At 47.5% G+C, this 23,212-nt stretch overlaps 1 protein-coding gene across 1 annotated transcript in view; it reads right to left on the reverse strand.

The window, feature by feature from the left end:
* The window catches only part of LOC130119215 (oxysterol-binding protein-related protein 7-like), a 56,428-nt gene extending 33,552 nt beyond the window's left edge, over nucleotides 1–22,876 (reverse strand). Inside the window, exons 1-7 of the mRNA XM_056287650.1 lie at nucleotides 22,787–22,876; nucleotides 5,593–5,813; nucleotides 4,365–4,508; nucleotides 3,441–3,494; nucleotides 2,248–2,361; nucleotides 1,838–1,999; nucleotides 952–1,093 (exon numbers count right to left, since the gene is read on the reverse strand). Of these exons, the coding sequence (XP_056143625.1) occupies nucleotides 952–1,093; nucleotides 1,838–1,999; nucleotides 2,248–2,361; nucleotides 3,441–3,494; nucleotides 4,365–4,508; nucleotides 5,593–5,730 (754 nt within the window). The 5' untranslated portion in view covers nucleotides 5,731–5,813; nucleotides 22,787–22,876. The remainder of the gene's footprint in view (nucleotides 1–951; nucleotides 1,094–1,837; nucleotides 2,000–2,247; nucleotides 2,362–3,440; nucleotides 3,495–4,364; nucleotides 4,509–5,592; nucleotides 5,814–22,786) is intronic.
* Nucleotides 22,877–23,212: the final 336 nt, after the last annotated feature.

Raw genomic sequence — 23,212 nt, forward strand, 5'->3', positions numbered from 1 at the left:
TTAATCAGGTGCTTATTAGCAATACATTGGCTCTTAATTGGTCATTATTACGTACTCATGAATGCCTTATTCTGCATGGCCTTATTATACAACCAGTAAGCCATTAACTATGAGTTTTCCCTCTATAACCTCAGAAGTATTGCTTATTAGTAGTACCATCTCAATATGCTTTGCTTAGTATGGCCTTTATAAGGTGGTAGTACCACAAGAAGAGTTATTCTGCCTTACTAACACTTAATAAATATGCTCTGTTCTTACATAAAAACACACAAAACTACGAGTGTTCATAGTGTTAAATTACTGTAAATTAAGTTTTTGTTACTTAGCATATGTTCCCCATACTAAAGTGACATCTTGATCATTACTAATTCACTAGTAATGAAGTTTTTTATGTTCCCCATACTAAAGTGTTACCCACTTTTTAATGTATCTTATAAATCAATATAATTTCGCTATCCTGTTTCAATGTTATATCCTTCTCTCACTCCGATGTGTGCCTGATATGTTTTTCCTGTCTCGTCTCCCACGTGTGTGAATGGTGTGATGTGAGTCTCTCTTGTGTGCATGTGTGGTCTGCCCTTCTATCAGGTTTACATGGTGATGGTGGTTGTGTGGCTCAGGTCCTAAGCTGTTCTGGTGGCATCTGGACACCGCTTGGCATGCTCCTCATTGTGTTCTTCATATATCTTATAATCCCAATATGATTCAGAATCAGAACCATGGGCGGTATGGTGGCCCAGTGGTTAGCACTGCCACCTCACAGCAAGTAGGCCCTGGGTTTGAATGCATAAAGTTTGAACTTAATGTCCCAGAATCTTCATTCTGGTTTCAGTACATGACGTGTCGTTCCTCTCAATCAAGGATTTTCTACTAGTGAAACAAATTTCAAATTTCATTTCCTGGCGGAGCTCCACAGGGAAGTCACCTTACTGGTATTTCCCATGTTCTCACCCTGTGACGTTGCGTCGGTGTCGTGGGTCTGTTGGAGCCAGGCTGACACCTTGCTGGTGACGCCAGCTTGAGAGGTCACGGCAGCCGCCGGGATGCCGAGCTCCGCTTGGTGCACAGATGCCAAGCTGGCGTAGTGTGGCAGCTGGAGAATCAATTGTTCAAAAATAAATTAGCTTCAAAAGGCAAAACCACAGCCAATGGCTTCAGAGATGTATAGGGAAATGAAGGAAAGAAAAAAAAGGTGTAGAAGACAAGATGGACAGAGAGGAAGTGTGAACCTGATCAATATGATGGCATCTGTTTTCATGACTACTGTGTATTTGTCTGTCATGTTTTCAGAGGTTTGCTTTATACCGTTTTCATTGGCATTGGTTGATTTTGCTTTGGTATTAACTTGTATTGAATTCAATGCTTTCTTCTTTTGGTTTGATTAAACTGATGGAATCCATCCATCCATCCATCCATCCATCCATCCATCCATCCATCCATCCATCCATCCATCCATCCATCCATCCATCCATCCATCCATCCATCCATCCATCCATCCGTTATCCAAGCCGCCTATCCCAATCGGGGTGGCGGGGATGCTGGAGCTTATCCCAGCAGTCACTGGGCGGCAGACGGGAAGACACCCTGGACAGGCCGCCAGGCCGTCACAGGGCTGACACATGGTCCTTCCCATGTGCCAATTCCACATGATAATGAAACCAACACTTAGGCAGGCAAGGACATCCGTCCTCAGACTGCCACATGTTACTGACATACTACATACGTACATCCAGCCCTTTTCTAATTTATACTCTGAAAAGAACTGAAGACCAAGTAAGACCGTAGTTTAACAACCCCCCCACCCCCACACACACACACACGTCTTGGTTCTACTGACCTTGGCTTGGTTTCTTTGGGCCAGGCTGGCCGGCAGGGTGCCCTGCCCAAAGGATAGAGCATGGAGGACGCCATGATGGACACACACGGCCTCGTTCTTCTTAAAGACACGATGCGCACACAGCTTGGTCAGCCAGATGTAGAAGAGATCATGGCTCTTGGCCTACGAAGGAGAGGAGACAGAGACAGAGAGACAGAGAGAGTGAGAGACAGACAGACAGACAGACAGACAGACAGACAGACAGACAGACAGACAGACAGACAGACAGACAGACAGATATTGGCCAGAGTTCATAAGGGAAAAGAGAAAGAGTGAATGTGTTCACTACAACATGACATCCACCATTTACAGAACAGACGCAGCAGGTGAGATGACGGCAGTCTTTGACTGTGATGAAGAGAACGCAGTACCTTGATGTGGTAGAGGTTGTCTCCAGCATCCAGGTCGATCCGTTTGGACTTCTTGTTGACGGACATCACAACCACACTGATGTCCAGAGAACCATGCAGCTTCCCTCTCTGGATCTGAAACGCCAAGTCACAAAACATTGTGAAGGTTGACTGAGCAGCTTTTCAAATGCTGATGTTCCACTCATCTGCTGCCCTACTAGTACTAGTACAAGTACTACTACTACTCCTACTACTCATAGTACTACTACCACTACTAGTACTACTACTACTACTCCTACTACTACTACTTTTGGCCGCTCCCGTTAGGGGGCGCCACAGTGGATCATCTGTTTCCATCTCTTCCTGTCCTCTGCATCTTCCTCTGTCACACCAGCCACCTGCATGTCCTCCCTCACCACATCCATAAACCTCCTCTTTGGCCTTCCTCTTCTCCTCTTCCCTGGCAGCTCCATATTCAGCATCCTTCTCCCAGTATACCCAGCATCTCTCCTCCACACATGTCCACACCATCTCAATCTTGTCTCTCTTGCTTTGTCTCCAAACCGTCCAACCTGAGCTGTCCCTCTAATATACTGGTTCCTAATCCTGTCCTTCTTCATCACTCCCAATGAAAATCTTATCATCTTCATCTCTGCCACCTCCAGCTCCTCCTCCTGTCTTTTCATCAGTGCCACTGTCTCCAAACCATATAACATAGCTGGTCTCACCACCATCTTGTAAACCTTCCCTTTAACTCTTGCTGGTACCCTTCTGTCACACATCACTCCTGACACTCTTCTCCACCCACTCCACCCTGCCTGCACTCTCTTCTTCACCTCTCTACTGCACTCCCTGTTACTTTGGACAGTTGACCCCAAGTATTTAAACTCATCCACCTTCATCACCTCCACTCTTTGCATCCTCATCATTCCACTGTCCTCCCTCTCATTTACACATAGGTATTCCGTCTTGCTCCTACTGACTTTCATTCCTCTTCTCTCCAGTGCATACCTCCACCTCTCCAGGCTCTCCTCCACCTGCACCCTACTCTCACTACACATCACAATGTCATCTGCAAACATCTGCTGCCCTGAAAAACCACAATCCTCTGCCACTGACCATTCGTTGTTCAGCATTCCTGCTGTGTGTGTCCGTGTGCATAGGAGTGTGATGTGTTCACTGTGGACGAGGTTAGAGTCGTGATGAAAACTTACGTCCTGCTGTGTCTTGGCATACTTGAGGATTCCCCTCTCCAACAAGAAGTACCTCTGTTGAGGACCAATCAAAACAAAGCATTAAACAGGGAAGGACAAATAAACGGGGCATGGAGGAACTCTTACCCTGCCTCACGTGCCACATCTACTCCCCAGATATCTGAGGAACTAAACCCCAGACCATTGTACTGTGTTTGCTGACATGTAGGTTAAAAATATGGCAGGCTATAGGCGACCGGGTGGCATGGCGGTCTATTCTGTTGCCTAGCAACATGGGGCTCGCCGGTTCGAATCCCCGTGTTGCCTTCAGCTTGGTCGGGCGTCCCTTCAGACACAATTGGCCGTGACTGCGGTTGGGAAGCCGGATGTGGGAATGTGTCCTGGTCGCTGCACTAGCGCCTCCTCTGGTCGGTCGGGGTGCCTGTTCAGGGGGGAGGGGGAACTGGGGGGGATAGCGTGATCTTCCCACGTGCTACGTCCCCCTGGTGAAACCCCTCACTGTCAGGTGAAAAGGAGCGGCTGGCGACTCCACATGAATGGGAGGAGGCATGTGGTAGTCTGCAGCCCTCCCGGACCGACAGAGGGGGCGGAGCATTTCTGTGGAGTAAATATGGCCGTTTACTACAAGTCTACATCCAGCTTCTCGTATTTACTGCTGCTCCTTCCATCTCACATCAACACAGTGTGTGCACGCACAACACCACCACTCTGTGTGTCTCACTAACCCAGTGTTCCCTGTCGTGTGTTGTATTAAAACAGCTGGGCCAGGGAGAGGAGGCGGCTGCCGAGCGATTCACCAAGCGGTCGACAGCCCTCCACACTGGAGGCTGTGTGACTAGCCAGCTGCTTGTGTGGTAAGAGCCGTCGCAGACTTTGAACCTGTGATGTTTGAGTGACAGGAAGGGTCTGTGTCGCTGGGTTCACCTTGTGCCAGCCTTTCAGAGGGTATTTCCTCCTCTTCATCAGAAAACCCTCACAGATCCCGGGAATACTGAGGTCCGTTGAGGAGCCGGGCACTGAACATGCTTCCATCTGCTGCAGGTCATCCATCACCTCCCAGTGATGAGACTGATGAACACACACACACACACACACACACACACACACACACACACACACACACACACACACACACACACACACACACAAAGCCAAAAAGACATGCATGTTAGGGTTAGTACCCCTGCCTGTGCCCCTGAGCAAGGCAGGACAAGACGAACTGGAGTTGGTCCCTGGGTGCTGCATGGTGGCTGCCCACTGCTGCTGGCTACGCAGCTAGGATGGCTACATGCAGAGCAGAACTCCCACCGATAAAGTGTACATCCATCCATTATCCCAGCCGGGGGGGCGGGATGCTGGAGCCTATCCCAGCTGGGGGGGCGGGATGCTGGAGCCTATCCCAGCCGGGGGGGCGGGATGCTGGAGCCTATCCCAGCCGGGGGGGCGGGATGCTGGAGCCTATCCCAGCTGGGGGGGCGGGATGCTGGAGCCTATCCCAGCCGGGGGGGCGGGATGCTGGAGCCTATCCCAGCCGGGGGGGCGGGATGCTGGAGCCTATCCCAGCCGGGGGGGCGGGATGCTGGAGCCTATCCCAGCGGTCATTGGGCGGTAGGTGGGGCAACACCCGGGACAGGCCGCCAGGCCATCACAGGGCCCACACACACACATTTATAACTAGGGACAGTTCAGTACGGCCAAGTCACCTGACCTACATGTCTTTGAGTCACCTGACCTACATGTCTTTGAGTCACCTGACCTACATGTCTTTGAGTCACCTGACCTACATGTCTTTGGACTGTGAGAGGAAACCCACACAGACACGGGGAGAACATGCAGACTCCACCCAGAGGACGACCCGGGACCACCCCCAAGGTTGGAGTACCCCGGGGCTCGAACCCAGGACCTTCTTGCTGTGAGGCGACCGTGCTGACCACTGCGCCGCCCTCAACAGAGTACATCAAAATCAAAAAAAGTGACAGACAGACAGACAGACAGACAGACCAGTTACCAAGACGACTCGTTTTATATTTACCGATTAATTTATTATGCTCATTATCTACATTCTGCATGCTAGCTCAACCGTTTGTGTGTGTGTGTGTGTGTGGGGGGGGGGGGCACATGGTATACATGAACTCATGGGTGTTCGTCTGACCTGTTTGGAGTGCCGGGAAGACCCGGTGCTGTTGTTCCGTGAGTGACCAGGTTTGAATCCGCTGGCCGGGGATTTGTCCAAGCCGCTCATCATCGACTGGCTGCTGCTCAGGGGGGGCGGGAACACGTGAGGGTCCATTTGGGCGACTTGATGGAGAAATGACGTATTGAAGTCACGTGGTCTTCAGGAGAAGCTGTGTCTCATGACAAAGGGACAGTACACTGTGAAGACACACAACATGAATCACTGCTACACACATGGAAAGCTTCACTGTTGCACAATCATAAGGAGCGCTCAGGAACGCTGTCACTACACTTCACGCACTTGTGTACATGAAACGAAGCGAAACGCCGTTTCCCCCGACCCACAACAGCCCAACACAAAGACAACACATCCAAACCCACAAGAACACACATACCCCAAACTAACACACATTCCCAAACTAACTCACATTCCCCAAACTAACACACATACCCAAACTAACTCACATTCCCCAAACTAACACACATACCCAAACTAACTCACATTCCCCAAACTAACACACATACCCAAACTAACTCACATTCCCCAAACTAACACACATTCCCAAACTATCTCACATTCCCCAAACTAACACACATACCCAAACTAACTCACATTCCCCAAACTAACTCACATACCCACACTAACACACATACCCACACTAACACACATTCCCAAACTAACACACATTCCCAAAGTAACACACATTCCCAAACTAACGCACATACCCAAACTAACGCACATTCCCAAACTAACACACGTTCCCCAAACTAACACACGTTCCCCAAACTAACTCACATACCCAAACTAACACACATACCCACACTAACACACATACCCAAACTAACTCACATTCCCAAACTAACTCACATTCCCAAACTATCTCACATTCCCCAAACTAACACACATTCCCAAACTAACACACATTCCCAAACTAACACACATTCCCAAACACACGTTCCCCAAACTAACACACGTTCCCAAACTAACTCACATACCCACACTAACACACATTCCCAAACTATCTCACATTCCCCAAACTAACACACATTCCCAAACTAACACACATTCCCAAACTAACACACATTCCCAAACTAACACACGTTCCCCAAGCTAACTCACATACCCACACTAACACACATACCCAGACTAACACACATTCCCAAACTAACACACATTCCCCAAACTAACACACATTCCCCAAACTAACTCACATTCCCCAAACTAACTCACATTCCCCAAACTAACTCACATACCCACACTAACACACATACCCACACTAACACACATTCCCAAACTAACACACATTCCCCAAACTAACACACATTCCCCAAACTAACACACATACCCACACTAACACACATTCCCAAACTAACACACATTCCCCAAACTAACACACATTCCCCAAACTAACTCACATTCCACAAACTAACTCACATTCCCCAAACTAACACACATACCCAGACTAACACACATACCCACACTAACACACATATCCACACTAACACACATATCCACACTACCACACATATCCACACTAACACATACGCAGACTAACACACATATCCACACTAACACACATACCCACACTAACACACATACCCACACTAACACACATATCCACACTAACACACATACCCTAACTAAACAATAAATAAATAAATAAATCACTGTCCCAGGGAACAAACACCAGCCAGGATGACTGTCAGAACCACCGGTTTGCATGGGCTAGCACTTAGCTAAGCCTGTCCCGCTTCCGCGTCCTGTCAGACCGCCCTCGGCATTTCCTCCTCGGGTGCAGCTCCGGGTAGGGGCCGTGGTCCCCGGGCCCACCGGACGAAGCAGACCAAGCTCTCCCAGCCAGACACTCTCGACACACCTCCCGCACTCCTCACGACGACACCAAAAACACCACAGTCAACGCCAGGTGAGGCTGCTGCCAGACTGCCCTCAGCGTTACTGGAACTTCTGGTCTGCATGCGCTAGCAGTTAGCTTAGCCTGCCCTGCTGTCCCGGCTGATCCAGCGCCAGCTCTCCCAGCCATCAAACGAAGACAGAACTTAGACGCAGACGTGGACTAAGACCCTGCATGGACGGTACTGGCTGAGGCCGCCGCAAACATGAATCCGCGTCGCCATCTTCCCTCCGGAACTTCCGGTGGTGGAATTTTCCACCGGAACCAACCATCATCCTTTTTCCTCACAGGGCTGGCATGCCGGGACACATTAGCCAGACTGTGCTGTCAGCAGTGGGTTGTCGCAGCACTTTAGAGGCTCATGCTAACGCTAGTCAAGCTACCATGCAGCGAGCGAAAGCAATGCCCGCTGTCCTCTTTGTGTCCCTCTATTCTTCTCTCCCCCTCTCTCTGCCTTTCTATCGACCCATCCGTCTCTTGCTCTCTATGACTCTTAGCCAGTCAGCTTAGCACTATGACTTGGCCGTGCTTTGTGAATGAACAGTGTTACTGAAGTGACCACAGGCAAAACAAGCCTTTCCTCACTTTCAGTCAGACACACTACGTTTCAACACTGGCTCGCCTATTTTTTAAGCCTTGTTTCTACGGAAGCTCACGTCTCACTAGGACCCCCTGCAGAATAACACGGTATTATTGCTATAGCGTGTAATAGCGGCTCTTGGTGAGGTGCAGTAGGAGCTCTTCACTGTTGCCGTAATGCTGAGCAGTAGGTAGCTGAACAGTATGTCATGTTCACTGTCAAAGCGAGCCCCAGGCAGATCACGCCATCTTCCCTCCACAACGTCCGGTGCCGGAGAAAGAGCTCAAGACCCACCTCTTTCTCCAGCACCTCCACACCTGATGGTATTAATAAATACACACACACACACACACACACACACACAATGGCTTCTATGCAGCCTATGCGTTGCCTTTGTGCACTGCCTGTTGACACCTATGTCCTATCGGACTTGAACCTAGTTTTTTGGCACTTACTTGCGTTGTCGCCTCCTGACTAGATCCTTGCTTGTGTTGTGTTAACTCTCAGATGTACGTCGCTTTGGATAAAACCGTCTGCTAAATGAAACCGTAGCATCTCTGGAAGTCAACTTTCAGCTACGGGTCTACAGGAGGATGTGCTGCTTGCTGAAGTTCACTTTGAAAGTGTTCATTCGCCAGACAGTCATCGGGCTGGTGCTGGCTGTTGTTGGTGGCTAGAAGCCATTAGCACATGCCAAGCTCTTCATGCCGCGGGGAATTTGCCAAGTTTATGCAGCTCAGAACCAGAAGCGTCAACACAACACTTCAACATCCACTGCTGGCTCGCCCTCCAGGAAGACACTGCAACGAATGCCGGGGATGCGGTCACTTTGTTCTTTTGTCCCACAATTCTAAGAGAATCTAGAAGGTGTCGGGAGATCTCTGCCAAGAAAAGAAACTAACCAGTCAGTAACAATGGACCCACGACATCGCTCACGTTCACCACGACCAGGCTAACACACAGACAGCGGTGCTGCCATCGCCCACAAACTAAAAGGCTTTTCTTCTTCAAGTGTAAAGGAAGCTTCCTCCAAACAGTCCATCAGCGATGGGCAGCAATTAACGAAGCACACCTGACAACACAACAGTCAAACCAAAGACATACACCCAGACATGAAAACATCCAACTTATGAAACCACACCTGCTTTTCAGTACCCAAACTTGGCCTGTCGGAGAGGTCGTTCCTAAAGGACGCCGGAGAGTCCATTCATTTTTTTTCAGTGCAGACGCGTCAGTGTAAGAGATTTACTTTCCAGCTCCCCTTCAAAAATCTGAACCTCCAAAACATTTAAAAGGAGCTTCTGCTGAACACCCCTCCAAGATCCAACTAGTGAACACTTCTTCAAGCTCTCTGGATCCTCACTCGCCTGACGAGCCACGTCTCTCCAGCCTGACGCACAACAAAGAAAACAGGTATTCGGGTGGGGCTGCAAGTAGACACACACACACACACAGACACACACACACACACCTACCTACCTACCTCTCAGCACAGGCCAGTGAGATGCCTCCTCCTCAGTGAAACCAGTTCTTACCATGCTGGTTTTCACGTAAACAATGTAAACAAACATGTTGACAATGGACACTCACAAACAGCAGTAACCACTACCACCTGCTTCAAATACCTCACGAGTTCTTGAGGTATTTGAATACTGCCATCAGACAGGGCGCAAATTCACATTTGCAGTAGCCTGACCAGTACCAGTGTGGGAAGATGGTGGTGCGAATTCACGTTTGCGGCGGCCTCAGCCAGTACCGTCCATGCAGGGTCTTGGTCCATGCAGACCGGCAGTTCCACCAGTCATCCTGGCTGGCGTTTGGTCCCCTGGACAGTGATTTTTTTTCTTTTGTTGTTTAGATATATGTGTTAATGCGAGAGCATCCTGGCTGGATGCATCACCACCTGGCATGGGAACTGGACTGCCCACAACTGCAAAACACTGCAGAGGGTGGTGCGGACGGCCCACCACATCAGTGGATGTGAGTTTCCCTCCATCCAGGACATATACAGTGGACGTTGTGTCAGCAAAGCCCGTAGGATTATCAAAGACCCCCCCCCCCAACTATGGCCTGTTCCAGCTGCTACCATCAGGCAAGCGGTACCACAGCCTCAAAGCCCGGACCAGTAGGCAGCACCTTACATACATCACACACTATTATCGTTGCTGTTTTTTGTTGTGTTTTGTTGTTATTTTATTGCTATTGTTGCTGCAGTGTTGAGGAGAATTTTGCTCTCTTGTACTTTCATAGCGAGACCTAACAAATAAAGAGTCTTGAATCTTGTGTTAGCTTGGATATTTGTTCAGGTAGTTCTTGGATGTGTGTTTTGGTCTTTGTGTTTCACTGCTGTGGGCTGGGGGAACCATGTGTCATTTCATGTGCACGTGCATGAAATAAATGGCAAAGTGTTTCTGATTGCGATTCCTGAAGAGTTACACACAAACCCATGACACACAGCTTTCATGCCAACCAGGGTTTTTGCCTTGAACCATAATTTTGGGTTGTCCTGAAGAGTTACACACAAACCCATGACACACAGCTTTCATGCCAACCAGGGTTTTTGCCTTGAACCATAATTTTGGGTTGTCCATCACAGCAGTTCCTGCTTCATCATCACAGCGGTTCCTGCTTCATCATCACAGAAGTTCCTGCTTCATTATCACAGCAGTTCCTGCTTCATCATCACAGCAGTTCCTGCTTCATCATCACAAGAGTTCCTGCTTCATCATCACAGCGGTTCCTGCTTCATCATCACAGGAGTTCCTGCTTCATCATCACAGAAGTTGCTGCTTCATCGTCACAGGAGTTCCTGCTTCATCATCACAGGAGTTCCTGCTTCATAATCACAGGAGTTCCTGCTACATCATCACAGGAGTTCCTGCTTCATCATCACAGGAGTTCCTGCTTCATAATCACAGGAGTTCCTGCTTCATCATCACAGGAGTTCCTGCTTCATCATCACAGAAGTTGCTGCTTCATCGTCACAGGAGTTCCTGCTTCATAATCACAGGAGTTCCTGCTTCATCATCACAGCGGTTCCTGCTTCATTATCACAGCAGTTCCTGCTTCATAATCACAGAAGTTGCTGCTTCATCATCACAGCGGTTCCTGCTTCATCATCACAGGAGTTCCTGCTTCATCATCACAGAAGTTGCTGCTTCATCGTCACAGCGGTTCCTGCTTCATAATCACAGCAGTTCCTGTGCAACACGCACTGCAACACGTTTTGTTTTGTTGCTAAATACTTTGTTGCTAAATACAAGTCCGTGTGTGACCTGTGACCTCTAACAGAAGTCCTTGTTCTCCATCAGTTGTGTAGAGTGATTTGTGTATTCAATTAATAAATTTGCTTTGCAGTCAAGACGACCTATCATATTCCTTCTCTTATCACCCCTTGATCATTCCAGGGTCACAGGGATATTTGCCATTATTATTATTATTATGTACCGTCAGGATGCTGTGGGTCTGACCTTTGACCTTTCTACTACTGGTAATTTTTAATGGATCTGATCTGCTTCCCCTGGTTTGGCCCCTGAGCTAAATGACTTTCCAGATCATTAAGAACAAGTACAACTGAGGTGTCTGGGTGGCATAGCGGTCTATTCCGTTGCCTACCAACACAGGGATTGCCAGTTCGAATCCCCGTGTTACCTCCGGCTTGGTCGGGCGTCCCTACAGACACAAATGGCCATGTCTGCGGGTTGGAGGCCGGATGTGGGTATGTGTCCTGGCTGCTGCACTACTGACTCCTCTGGTCGGTCAGGGCGCCTGTTCGGGGGCAGGGGGAACTGGGAAGAATAGTGTGATCCTCCCACGCGCTACATTCCCCTGGTGAAACTCCTCACTGTCAGGTGAAAAGAAGCGGCTGGGGACTCCACGTGTATGGGAGGAGACATGGTAGTCTGCAGCCCTCCCCGGAACAGCAGAGGGGATGGAGCAAAGATCGGGACGACTTGGGAGAGTTGGGTAATTGGCCAAGTACAAGTACAATTGGGAGAAAAGGGGGGAAATCACAAAAAAAGTACAACTACAAAACATGTTCCTTGAAGCCAGAGGACTGGTCAGCCTACCAGTTAAAGAAAACCATGTGTCACTGACCAAGGCAATGACCAAGAACTGACGTCGGTCCCCGGGCACCACACGGGTGCCAGTGTGACTAGAGAGGATGGCTTAAACACAGAGAATGAATTTCATTGCATGTATGTACATTGCCAATAAAAGTATCCTCTTATCTTCTTCCTTCCATCCATCCATCCATTATCTGAACCGCTTATCCTGCTCTCAGGTTCATGGGGATGCTGGAGCCTATCCGAGCAGTCATTGGGCGGCAGGCAGGGAGACACTCTGGACAGGCTGCCAGGCCATCATAGCCCCCCCCCCCCACACACACACCTAGGGACAATTCAGTACGGCTGAGTCACCTGACCTACATGTCTTTGGACTGTGGGAGGAAACCAGAGCCCCCGGAGGAAACCCACGCAGACACGGGGAGAACATGCAAACTCCACACAGAGGACGACCCGGGATGACCCCCAAGGTTAGACTACCCCGGTGCTGCGCTCTAATCTTCTTCTCTACTACTACTTTCGGCTCCTCCTGTTAGGGGTCGCCACAGCGGATCATCCGTTTCCATCTCTTCCTGTCTTCTGCATCTTCCTCTGTCACACCAGCCACCTGCATGTCCTCCCTCACCACATCCATAAACCTCCTCTTTGGCCTTCCTCTTCTCCTCTTCCCTGGCAGCTCCATATTCAGCATCCTTCTCCCAGTATACCCAGCAACTCTCCTCCACACATGTCCACACCATCTCAGTCTTGTCTCTCTTGCTTTGTCTCCAAACCGTCCAACCTGAGCTGTCCCTCTAATATACTGGTTCCTAATCCTGTCCTTCTTCATCACTCCCAGTGAAAATCTTATCATCTTCATCTCTGCCACCTCCAGCTCCACCTCCTGTCTTTTCATCAATGCCACTGTCTCCAAACCATACAACATAGCTGGTCTCACTACCATCTTGTAAACCTTCCCTTTAACTCTTGCTGGTACCCTTCTGTCACACATCACTCCTGACACTCTTCTCCACCCTGCCTGCACTCTCTTCTCCACCTCTCTCCTGCACTCCCCATTACTTTGGACAGTTGACCCCAAGTATTTAAACTCATATGCCTTCGTCACCTCTACTCCTTGCATCCTCACCATTCCACTGTCCTCCCTCATATTCACGCATATGTATTCTGTCTTGCTCCTACTGACTTTCATTCCTCTTCCCTCCAGTGCATACCTCCACCTCTCCAGTGCATACCTCCACCTCTCCAGTGCATACCTCCACCTCTCCAGGCTCTCCTCAACATGCACCCTACTCTCGCTACACATCAAAATGTCATCTGCAAACATCATCGTCCATGGAGACTCCTGCCTGATCTTATCCGTCAACCTGTCCATCACCATTGCAAACAAGAAAGGGCTCAGAGTCGATCCTTGATGTAATCCCACCTCCATCTTGAACCAATCTGTCATTCCAACCACACACCTCACCACTGTCACACTGCCCTCATACATATCCTGCACCACTCCTACATACTTCTCTGCAACTCCCGACTTCCTCATACAATACCACACCTCCTCTCTCGGCACTCGGTCATATGCTTTCTCTAAATCTACAAAGACACAATGCAACTCTTTCTGGCCTTCTCTATACTTCTCCATCAACATCCTCAAAGCAAACATCACATCTGTGGTGCTCTTTCATGGCATGAAACCATACTGCTGCTGCTGATCATCACCTCTCCTCCTCTTAACCTAGCTTCTATTACTCTTTCCCATATCTTCATGCTGTGGCTGATCAACTTTATACCTCTGTAGTTGCTACAGTTCTGCACATCGCCCTTGTTCTTGAAAATCGGTACCAGTATGCTTCTTCTCCACTCCTCAGGCATCCTCTCACTTTCCAGGATTGTGTTAAACAATATAGTTAAAAACTCCACAGCCATCTCTCCTAAACACCTCCATACCTCCACAGGTATGTCATCAGGACCAACTGCCTTTCCACTCTTCATCCTCTTCATAGCTGCCCTCACTTCCTCCTTGCTAATCCACTGAACTTCCTGATTCACTACCCCCACATCATCCAACCTTCTCTCTCTCTCTCATTTTTTTTCATTCATCAGCCCCTCAAAGTATTCCTTCCACCTTCTCAGCACACTCTCCTCGCTTGTCAGCACATTTCTATCTCTATCCTTGATCACCCTAACTTGCTGCACATCCTTCCCAGCTCGGTCCCTCTGTCTAGCCAATCGGTACAAGTCCTTTTCTCCTTCCTTAGTGTCTAACCTGTCATACAACTCACCATACACCTTTTCCTTTGCCTTTGCCACCTCTCTCTTCACTTTATTCTGCATCTCCTTCTACTCCTGTCTACTTTCTTCATCTCTCTGACTATCCCACTTCTTCTTTGCCAACCTCTTCCTCTGTATACTTTGCTGTACTTCCTCATTCCACCACCAAGTCTCCTTGTCTTCCTTCCTATGTCCTGAAGACACACCAAGTACCTTCCTAGCTGTCTCCCTCACTATTTCTGCAGTGGTTGCCCAGCCATCTGGCAACTCTTCACTACCACCCAGTGTCTGTCTTACCTCCTGCCTGAACTCCACACATCGCCCTCTAATCTTCTCTCTCTAATCTTCTCGCCCTGTAATCTTCTTCTATTCCAAAAATTTTTGATTTAAGAAATTCTTCCAAGGCAAAACACCCCCGTCATAGTTTGCATCACCCATCATCACCAACCTTTGCGAGCACATCTACTTAATAACTATCGACCAGTCTCTAATCTTCCATTCTTTTCTAAAGTACTAGAGAGAGCTGTGTATCAACAACTTTTGACCCATATAAAAGAAAACCATCTGTATGAACCTTTTCAGTCGGCTTTCAGGCCCTGTCACTCCACTGAAACTGCTCTGACCAGAGTGGTGAACGATCTTTTACTAGTTATCAACTCTGATTCCACTTCTGTGCTTCTACTACTGGCCCTCAGTGCAGCCTTTGACACCATCGATCACTGTATACTATTAGATAGATTAAATTGTCATTTTGGTGTCTCGGCTTAGCTCTCTCTTGTCTTAAGTCCTACTTATCTGGAAGAACACGGTGTGTCTGCTATAGTAATATGTCGAAATTCTCTGACGTTAAATATGGTGTGCTTCAGGGCTCAGTTCTTGGCCCTCTACTTTTCTCTCTTTACATTACACCTCTTGGACAAATTATACACAGTCATGGAATGCATTTCCATTGCTATGCTGATGATACTCAGTTGTATGTGCCTATAAGGGCTGATGATCGTACTCAAATCACTAATTTAGAGGCCTTCTTGGCTACTGTGAAAAACTGGATGTCACTTAACTTTCTGCTTTTAAATTCGGATAAAACCGAGATGCTGGTCATTGGCCCTGCTAGACACAGACACCAATTTGATCAAGTAACGATAACAATCGACAACTCTGTGGTTTCACAAAGTGTGGCAGCCAAAAATCTTGGTGTTACGTTTGATCCCAGGTTTTCCTTTGATAAGCACATTAAAGAAATCACCAAGACTGCCTGTTTTCACTTGTGTAACATAGCTAAAATTCGGTGTTTCCTCTCCATGGCTGACGCAGAGACTCTAATACATGCATTTGTTTCATCCAGACTTGATTACTGTAATGTTCTGTTCTCAGGTCTGCCACATTCTAGTACTAAAAGTCTTCAGATGGTTCAGAATGCTGCTGCTAGAATCCTAACTAAAACTAGGAAATTTGACTATATTACACCAATTCTAGCCTCCCTTCATTGGCTTCCTATCCATGTTAGATCAGAATACAAGGTGCTTCTGCTGACTTATAAAATCCTAAATGGGCTGGCTCCATCCTACCGGTCTGATCTCCTTAAACCGTGCATTCATTCCATCTCGAGCACTTTGCTCTCAAAACACAGGGTCCCTGTGTGTACCCAAAGTTAAAAAGAAGTCAGCTGGTGGCAGCAGGGCCTTTTCCTATCGGCCCTGTTCTTGTGGAATAACCTGCCTGCTGCCATCAGACAATCAGAGTCTGTTGAGTCTTTAAATCCAAACTTAATAAAACTCATCTATTTGCCTGAGCTTACAATTAGTTGCCTTTAAGTTGATTGCTTCACAGCCTGTACTGCATGGCGGGTTGGTTTTCGGTCTCAATGAATATACCAACCGCTATTCTGCCGATGAGATTATAGCGTATAGATTATGACTAGTTGATGACTTAATTGATTATGACTAATGACTATTGCAAACTGTTCTCTTCTCTCACGTGTCTTTTCTCTCTCTCTGAAGGATGTCTTCTCCTTTCTCTTTTTCTGTGTGAATGGTGTCATGTGAGTCTCTCTTGTGTGCACGTGCAGTCGGTTCTCCTCCCAGGTCTCCATGGTGATGGTGGTCGCCACTTGGATGCTGCCTGCCATTCCCCTTATCAAATTTTATTTTTATAAATACATATATTATTTTTTTTTACATGATGATGGTGGTCACGTGGCTTGGGTCCTGGACTGTTCTGATGGCATGTGGACACTGCTTGGCATCCTGTGCATCATGTTCTTCATAAATTTTATGTCCATTATAATTCTGTTATCCTCTTTCGATGTTGTATCCTGTAAATTGCGTGAACACAACATCTATTGCACGCTGTCATTCTTGGGAGAGAGATCCTCCTCTGTTGCTCTCCCTGAGGTTTCTTCCTAGTTTTTCTCCCTGTTAAAGGTTTTTTTAGAGAGTTGTTCCTTATCCAATGAGAGGGCCTAAGGACAGGATGTTTTGTTGCTGTGAAGCCCACTGAGGCACATTTGTAATTTGTTATATTGGGCTATACAAATAAAATTGATTTGATTTGATTTGATCTACATTACAGCGGAACAACATCCAGACCAGCCAACAGGATGATGGCCGAGTTTAGTTTGGATGAACTTTGGGGGGGAAATAAATCACCTAAACATGCTCCCTTAAAGAAAATCAAGACCCAAATGCACTGGACAGATATAAAAATAAAATAAAATCTTTACTGCTAAAGAAAAATATGCCATTCCACAACCATTCCACATTTCAAGAGTTTCAGTTAAATAATTGATCATTCTAAAATCAACCCTTTTAAACAACATTTTAAACTACTTGTTGGAAGAAGTAGTTGCATCCCTCTTTCTTGAAATCTCAGAGATTTTTCCAGGCGCTTTTGAATATTTACGATCCGGGTCATAGAATTCCTGGGTGGCCCGTCAGAAACAACAGGTGGAGGCTGATGTCACCATGTGGGAATGACATCTGAATCCAGATTCCTTAACCAAGACCGACAAGTATGTGGTCCAACCCGTAAGCAGGAGATAAGTGGAAACAGATACCGAAGAGAATACTTCACCAGCATCTTCTGGCTGCAAACAGTTCTCTTTGAAAACATGTCTCCTTCAAACTGCTGCCTAATACCTTCGGGCTTAATCAGTCTGAAGCAGCAGAATGTCTCGATGCATTAGTGGAATGTGATCATTTTCTTTGGTCTACAAATGATTTACACACAAAAAAAAATCTGATCGAATGTACAACTTTCCAACCCCAAACAGTTCTGGCTCAGGTACTGTATCTCCTACACCTTCCAGCAAAAACCCTATTCATTCATCCTTATGGAAACGGAGTGGTGGTTAGAAGAAACACAGAACTTCTCTTGCAATGTGACCTAACAGCGATCCTCCTCAGGTTTTAACCCCAATCAGGTCTTAAAGATTGTGACAGATACTGAACATAGCTGACATAGTCTGCCTACCGGCATGGTGGAGTCCAGAGCAAAGCTCCTGCAGTGACATGCACACTGTATGGACCATCACCAAACCCCCAGCAGGCCATCAGCAAACCCCCAGCAGATCATCAGCAAACCCCCAGCAGATCATCAGCAAACCCCCAGCAGATCATCAGCAGACCCCCAGCAGAGCCAGAATCCTGGGTCACACAAGTCCACCAACCTTCTCCATTCCACCAACTATGACATGCTGATGACTGACCATCCCAACATGACATGCATGTAGTGTAGTTTGCTGAGGTGAATGGGGGATATTTCTTTAGGAGTGTGTCAGGCAGATGAATTTGTATGCTTATTGTGTATTTGATGAATGTGAGTTCTTTGTGGAATTCCCTGGCTGTGATAACTACACCAGTCCCTCATAACACTAGATTATCCATCCATTCATCCATCAAAACAGACCATCATGGCAGCAACTTCCCTCCATCCATTATCCAAACAGCTAGTCCTTACTCAGGGTTGCGTGGATGCTGGAGCCTATCCCAGCAGTCATTAGGCGACAGGCGGGGAGACACCCTGGACAGGCCGCCAGGTCCTCACAGGGCGTTATTTAACTATAATGAATTATCTAAATGTTAAATAATCAGGCCTGCATATTAAGTACAGGGCTCTCCATCATCCAACTCCCTGTTTACTCTGCTATATACGTAATGAAATGCTACATACATATCCCTCATAGCACCTGACCCTGGGCTGGATCTGCCCACAGTCCGGCAGATCCACATAGGAATCACATCCACCCATGGACCATCCCCCGCCTCTGTGCCGATTCCGGCAGATCACTATAGCAATCACATCCGCTCCTAGACCGCCCTGCGCCTCTGGCCAGAGTGTGGCCTCCTAAAGTCGGAACCCATTTTAATTGGCATGGATCCGTTTTGTGGATCTGCGCCAGTTGCTGTGACACATCCAGCCCGGATCTGGCCCAGTTTCATTTTGCTGTCTGGGTACGTAATGCAATGAATATGTAGTGAAATGCTACATACGAGTGCAAAATACTTCTTAGTTTTAAGTTTGATGGCTCTCCCAGCCATCAAACAAAGACAAACACACGCAAACGTGGCCAAAGACACAACAACATGGACGGTACTGAGTGAGGCCGCCGTAAATGTGAAATCGCGCCGCCATCTTCCCACACCGGAAGCTCTTTCCGCGTGGGGGAAAAAAAGCTACCATGATTAAGTGGCCCTGGCTCTGAATTCGTCTTTACAAGTTATACAACTTTAGTTCTCAAATAAACACAGCTACTTTTATCTTAAATGAATGTGCTATCTTGGGAAGAAAAAAAATCCTCCACAGGGTTTGACAACCCACAAGTTACTACAAAAAAAATACAATTTGATCAACAAACTAAATGCTTAAAATATCTCCAACCGATGTCGCCTGGTAAAATAGTTTGTAAAGAGAACACATAACAGTGCAGCAGACATCTAGGTATTTTAAAGCTACAGTCCTGAATCTGCAGGTGTTACTGGACCAGTGTGTCCTATGCAGGTGTTACTGGACCAGTGTGCGTCTATGTAGGTGGTGGTGAGGCGAGGTGGGTGTCTGAGCTCCATCCTAGATGGATGAGAGTCAGCAGGGCTGTTGTGTCAGAAACACACATAAAACCTGGTGGAACCTGAGTTGTACTTATGTTGTAGTACTATGTGTTGGTAAAGGTCTGCTACCAGCTTGTTCTGACATATCTGCTGGTTGGACACAACACCTTCTCTTCCTCTTCTAACTCAACGCTACCTGCCTTCTTCTTCTTCCTCATCTGGCTGCTACGCTGAAGATGAAAACACTATGCACCCTGTCATTTTACCTGCAAAAGTCCTACCAGACACCAGCCATCCTTATCACACACCGCTGCAGTCTGCAGGACCTGGAGATTTTTAAATTAGTTGCTGTCTCTAATACACCAAAAGACAGGAGTACAAAAAAAGGATATTTGCTTGCATGTACGTATATATCTTAAGTTTTACCTCAGAAGTCAGCGGTTCTAGTATTATGTACTAATGAGAGACAAATATTCCACAAAGATAAATCCACTGATTTCCCAGTTTCCTTTTATAAAAACGAAATCCTAAAAACACAGGATGGAAATGAACATTATAGATCTGCAGGGAGCCTCTCGTGCAGCAGGACAGTGAGTCACCAGTCAGACGAGTTTTACAAATGTAGTCAAACCCGTTGTGAGGTTGTATTTAGGAAATCAACAACGGCCACCTCTGTTTCTACATCATTTCATGTGGTTTTACTGAGCTCACACGGCTTCATGGTGCTGGAGCGGTACAACATTATTCTGGCCTGGTGGCAGAGAAAGAGGGAGTGGGAGAGAAAAACAAACTGAGACCAAGTGAAAGAAAACACCTGAATGACTAACACGCTCTATGCTCGCAGCTTTCTCAGCTCCAAACTCCTGCAGCAGGACCTGGACTGTGACTTCTCACTCAATCAGCAGACATTCCTTACAGATCCAAGACAAAACAGAGATCCTGTTGGTACAATGACACTACAGACTAACATGGTACCGCAGTACAGTACTAATACACATGGTACACAGACCAACATGGTACCACAGTACAGTACTAATACACATGGTACACAGACCAACATGGTACCACAGTACAGTACTAATACACATGGTACACAGACTAACATGGTACCACAGTGCAGTACTAATACACATGGTACACAGACTAACATGGTACCACAGTACAGTACTAATACACATGGTACACAGACTAACATGGTACCACAGTACAGTACTAATACACATGGTACACAGACTAACATGGTACCACAGTGCAGTAACAATACACATGGTACACAGACTAACATGGTACCACAGTACAGTACTAATACACATGGTACACAGACTAACATGGTACCACAGTGCAGTACTAATACACATGGTACACAGATTAACATGATACCACAGTACAGTACTAATACACATGGTACACAGTTTAACATGATACCACAGTACAGTACTAATACACATGGTACACAGATTAACATGATACCACAGTACAGTACTAATACACATGGTACACAGACTAACATGGTACAACAGTACAGTACTAATACACATGGTACACAGACTAACATGGTACCACAGTGCAGTACTAATACACATGGTACACAGATTAACATGATACCACAGTACAGTACTAATACACATACACATGGTACACAGATTAACATGATACCACAGTGCAGTACTAATACACATGGTACACAGATTAACATGATACCACAGTGCAGTACTAATACACATGGTACACAGATTAACATGATACCACAGTGCAGTACTAATACACATGGTACACAGACTAACATTGTACCACAGTACAGTACTAATACACATGGTACACAGACTAACATGGTACCACAGTACAGTACTAATACACATGGTACACAGATTAAAATGATACCACAGTGCAGTACTAATACACATAGTACACAGACAACTAACAGATGTCTTGATGCTCAGTACTGCAGGTAAGAACATCTCATGTGGACAATGTGTACTGACAGAAACGTTTCACCATGTGACCTCTTCAGTCTCACCTGTTCAGACTCCATAGCTAACCACCACCACCACCACCATCTGACAATACCCGCAGAGCGGGGGGGGGGGGGGCAGAGAGAGAGAGGGGGGGAGACAGAGAGAGACAGAAAGAGAGAGATACGGGGGGGGGGTCTGTTTGTAATGACTGCTTTGGCAGTACAAGTGTCTATTTGTCATGCCAATAAAGCATATTTGAATTTGAATTTGAGAGAGAGAGTGGGGGAAGAGAGAGAGAGAGAAAGGGGGGGAGAGGGAAAGAGACAGAGAGGGAGAGGAGAGGGAGAGAGAAAGGGGGGAGAGGGAGAGAGACAGGGAGAGGGAGAGAGATGGGGAGAGACAGAGAGAGACAAAGAGGGGGGAGAGAGAGAGGGGGAGCGAGAGATGGGGGGAGAGGGAGAGAGACAGAGGAGAGGGAGAGTGAAAGAGATGGGGAGAGACAGAGACAAACAGAGGGGGGAGAGAGAGACAGAGAGGGTGGAGAGGGAGAGGGGGGAGAGAGAGACGGGGGAGAGAGAGAGGGAGAGGAGAGGGAGAGTGAAAGAGGGGGGAGAGAGGGGGGAGAGAGAGACAGAGAGGGGGGAGAGAGCGATACATTTTACATGCATTTTAATGTATCAAAAGCTTGACAGCAGAGATGAACAATTTGTCCTGCCAATAAAACCACCTGAACTGAACTGAATTGAGAGCGATGGGGGGAGAGAGCAAGGGGGGAGCTGGGAGGGGTGAGAGAGAGAGAGAGAGAGAGAGAGAGAGAGAGAGAGAGAGGTTTCTTCCCAGGGGAGGGTTCAGTGAATATTTGACATTCGCAACATTCACACATGTCATGGCAGCGTGACTGAAACGTATCATCATCATCATCATCATCATCATCATCATCGTCTACTTCCGGGAACACCGGCGGAGTTTGCTCAGCCTCACGTTAAGGAACAAACACAACTCATCAACGTGAAATCATCACAACAAGTTAATGAGTGTCGTGTTTCTGCTCGACAACACACCGAGAGAAGCGACTCAAGCAGGACGCTTTACGACGAAGAGGAGCTCCCACGAGACGCCGATGAAGACGCCACGCCACTCAAACCGTGATTTGACTCTCACGGGAAAAACCCAGTTTCATTTCAACTTGCAAAAAAATAAATAAATCAGAATTGAGGCCCACGCGCTTTTTATCCCCACCCACGCCAAAGAGCACACTAACTAACAATCTAACAGCAATTAACATCAATTAGATTATATCACAGCCATTTAAATAAAGTCGATGAGCGACGACACAAACAACTGACCTGCCGCCACCGTGATCCGGAGCAGCGGAATAATCAGCCTGCAGAGTCCTCCCTCCCCGCGGCTTCCAGATCAGCCCCGGTGTGCTGACAACGCCCCAGGTGCGCCGGCAGCGCAGGTGAGACAACAGAACAAACACCCGAAGAAGAAAAAGCAAGAAGACCTGCTGACACACTCACCGAGAAGACCCGCTGACACGCCCACCGAGAAGACCCGCGGACACGCCCACAGAGAACACCTGCTGACACGCCCACCGAGAAGACCCGCGGACACGCCCACATAAAAACACCTGCTGACACGCCCACGGAGAACACATGATGACACGCCCACCGATACCTGCTGACACGCCCACAGAGAACACCTGCTGACACGCCCACCGAGAAGACCCGCGGACACGCCCACAGAGAAGACCCGCGGACACGCCCACC

Source organism: Lampris incognitus, chromosome 10 (genome assembly GCF_029633865.1).
Source record: "Lampris incognitus isolate fLamInc1 chromosome 10, fLamInc1.hap2, whole genome shotgun sequence".
In the NCBI taxonomy this organism is placed as follows: domain Eukaryota; kingdom Metazoa; phylum Chordata; class Actinopteri; order Lampriformes; family Lampridae; genus Lampris; species Lampris incognitus.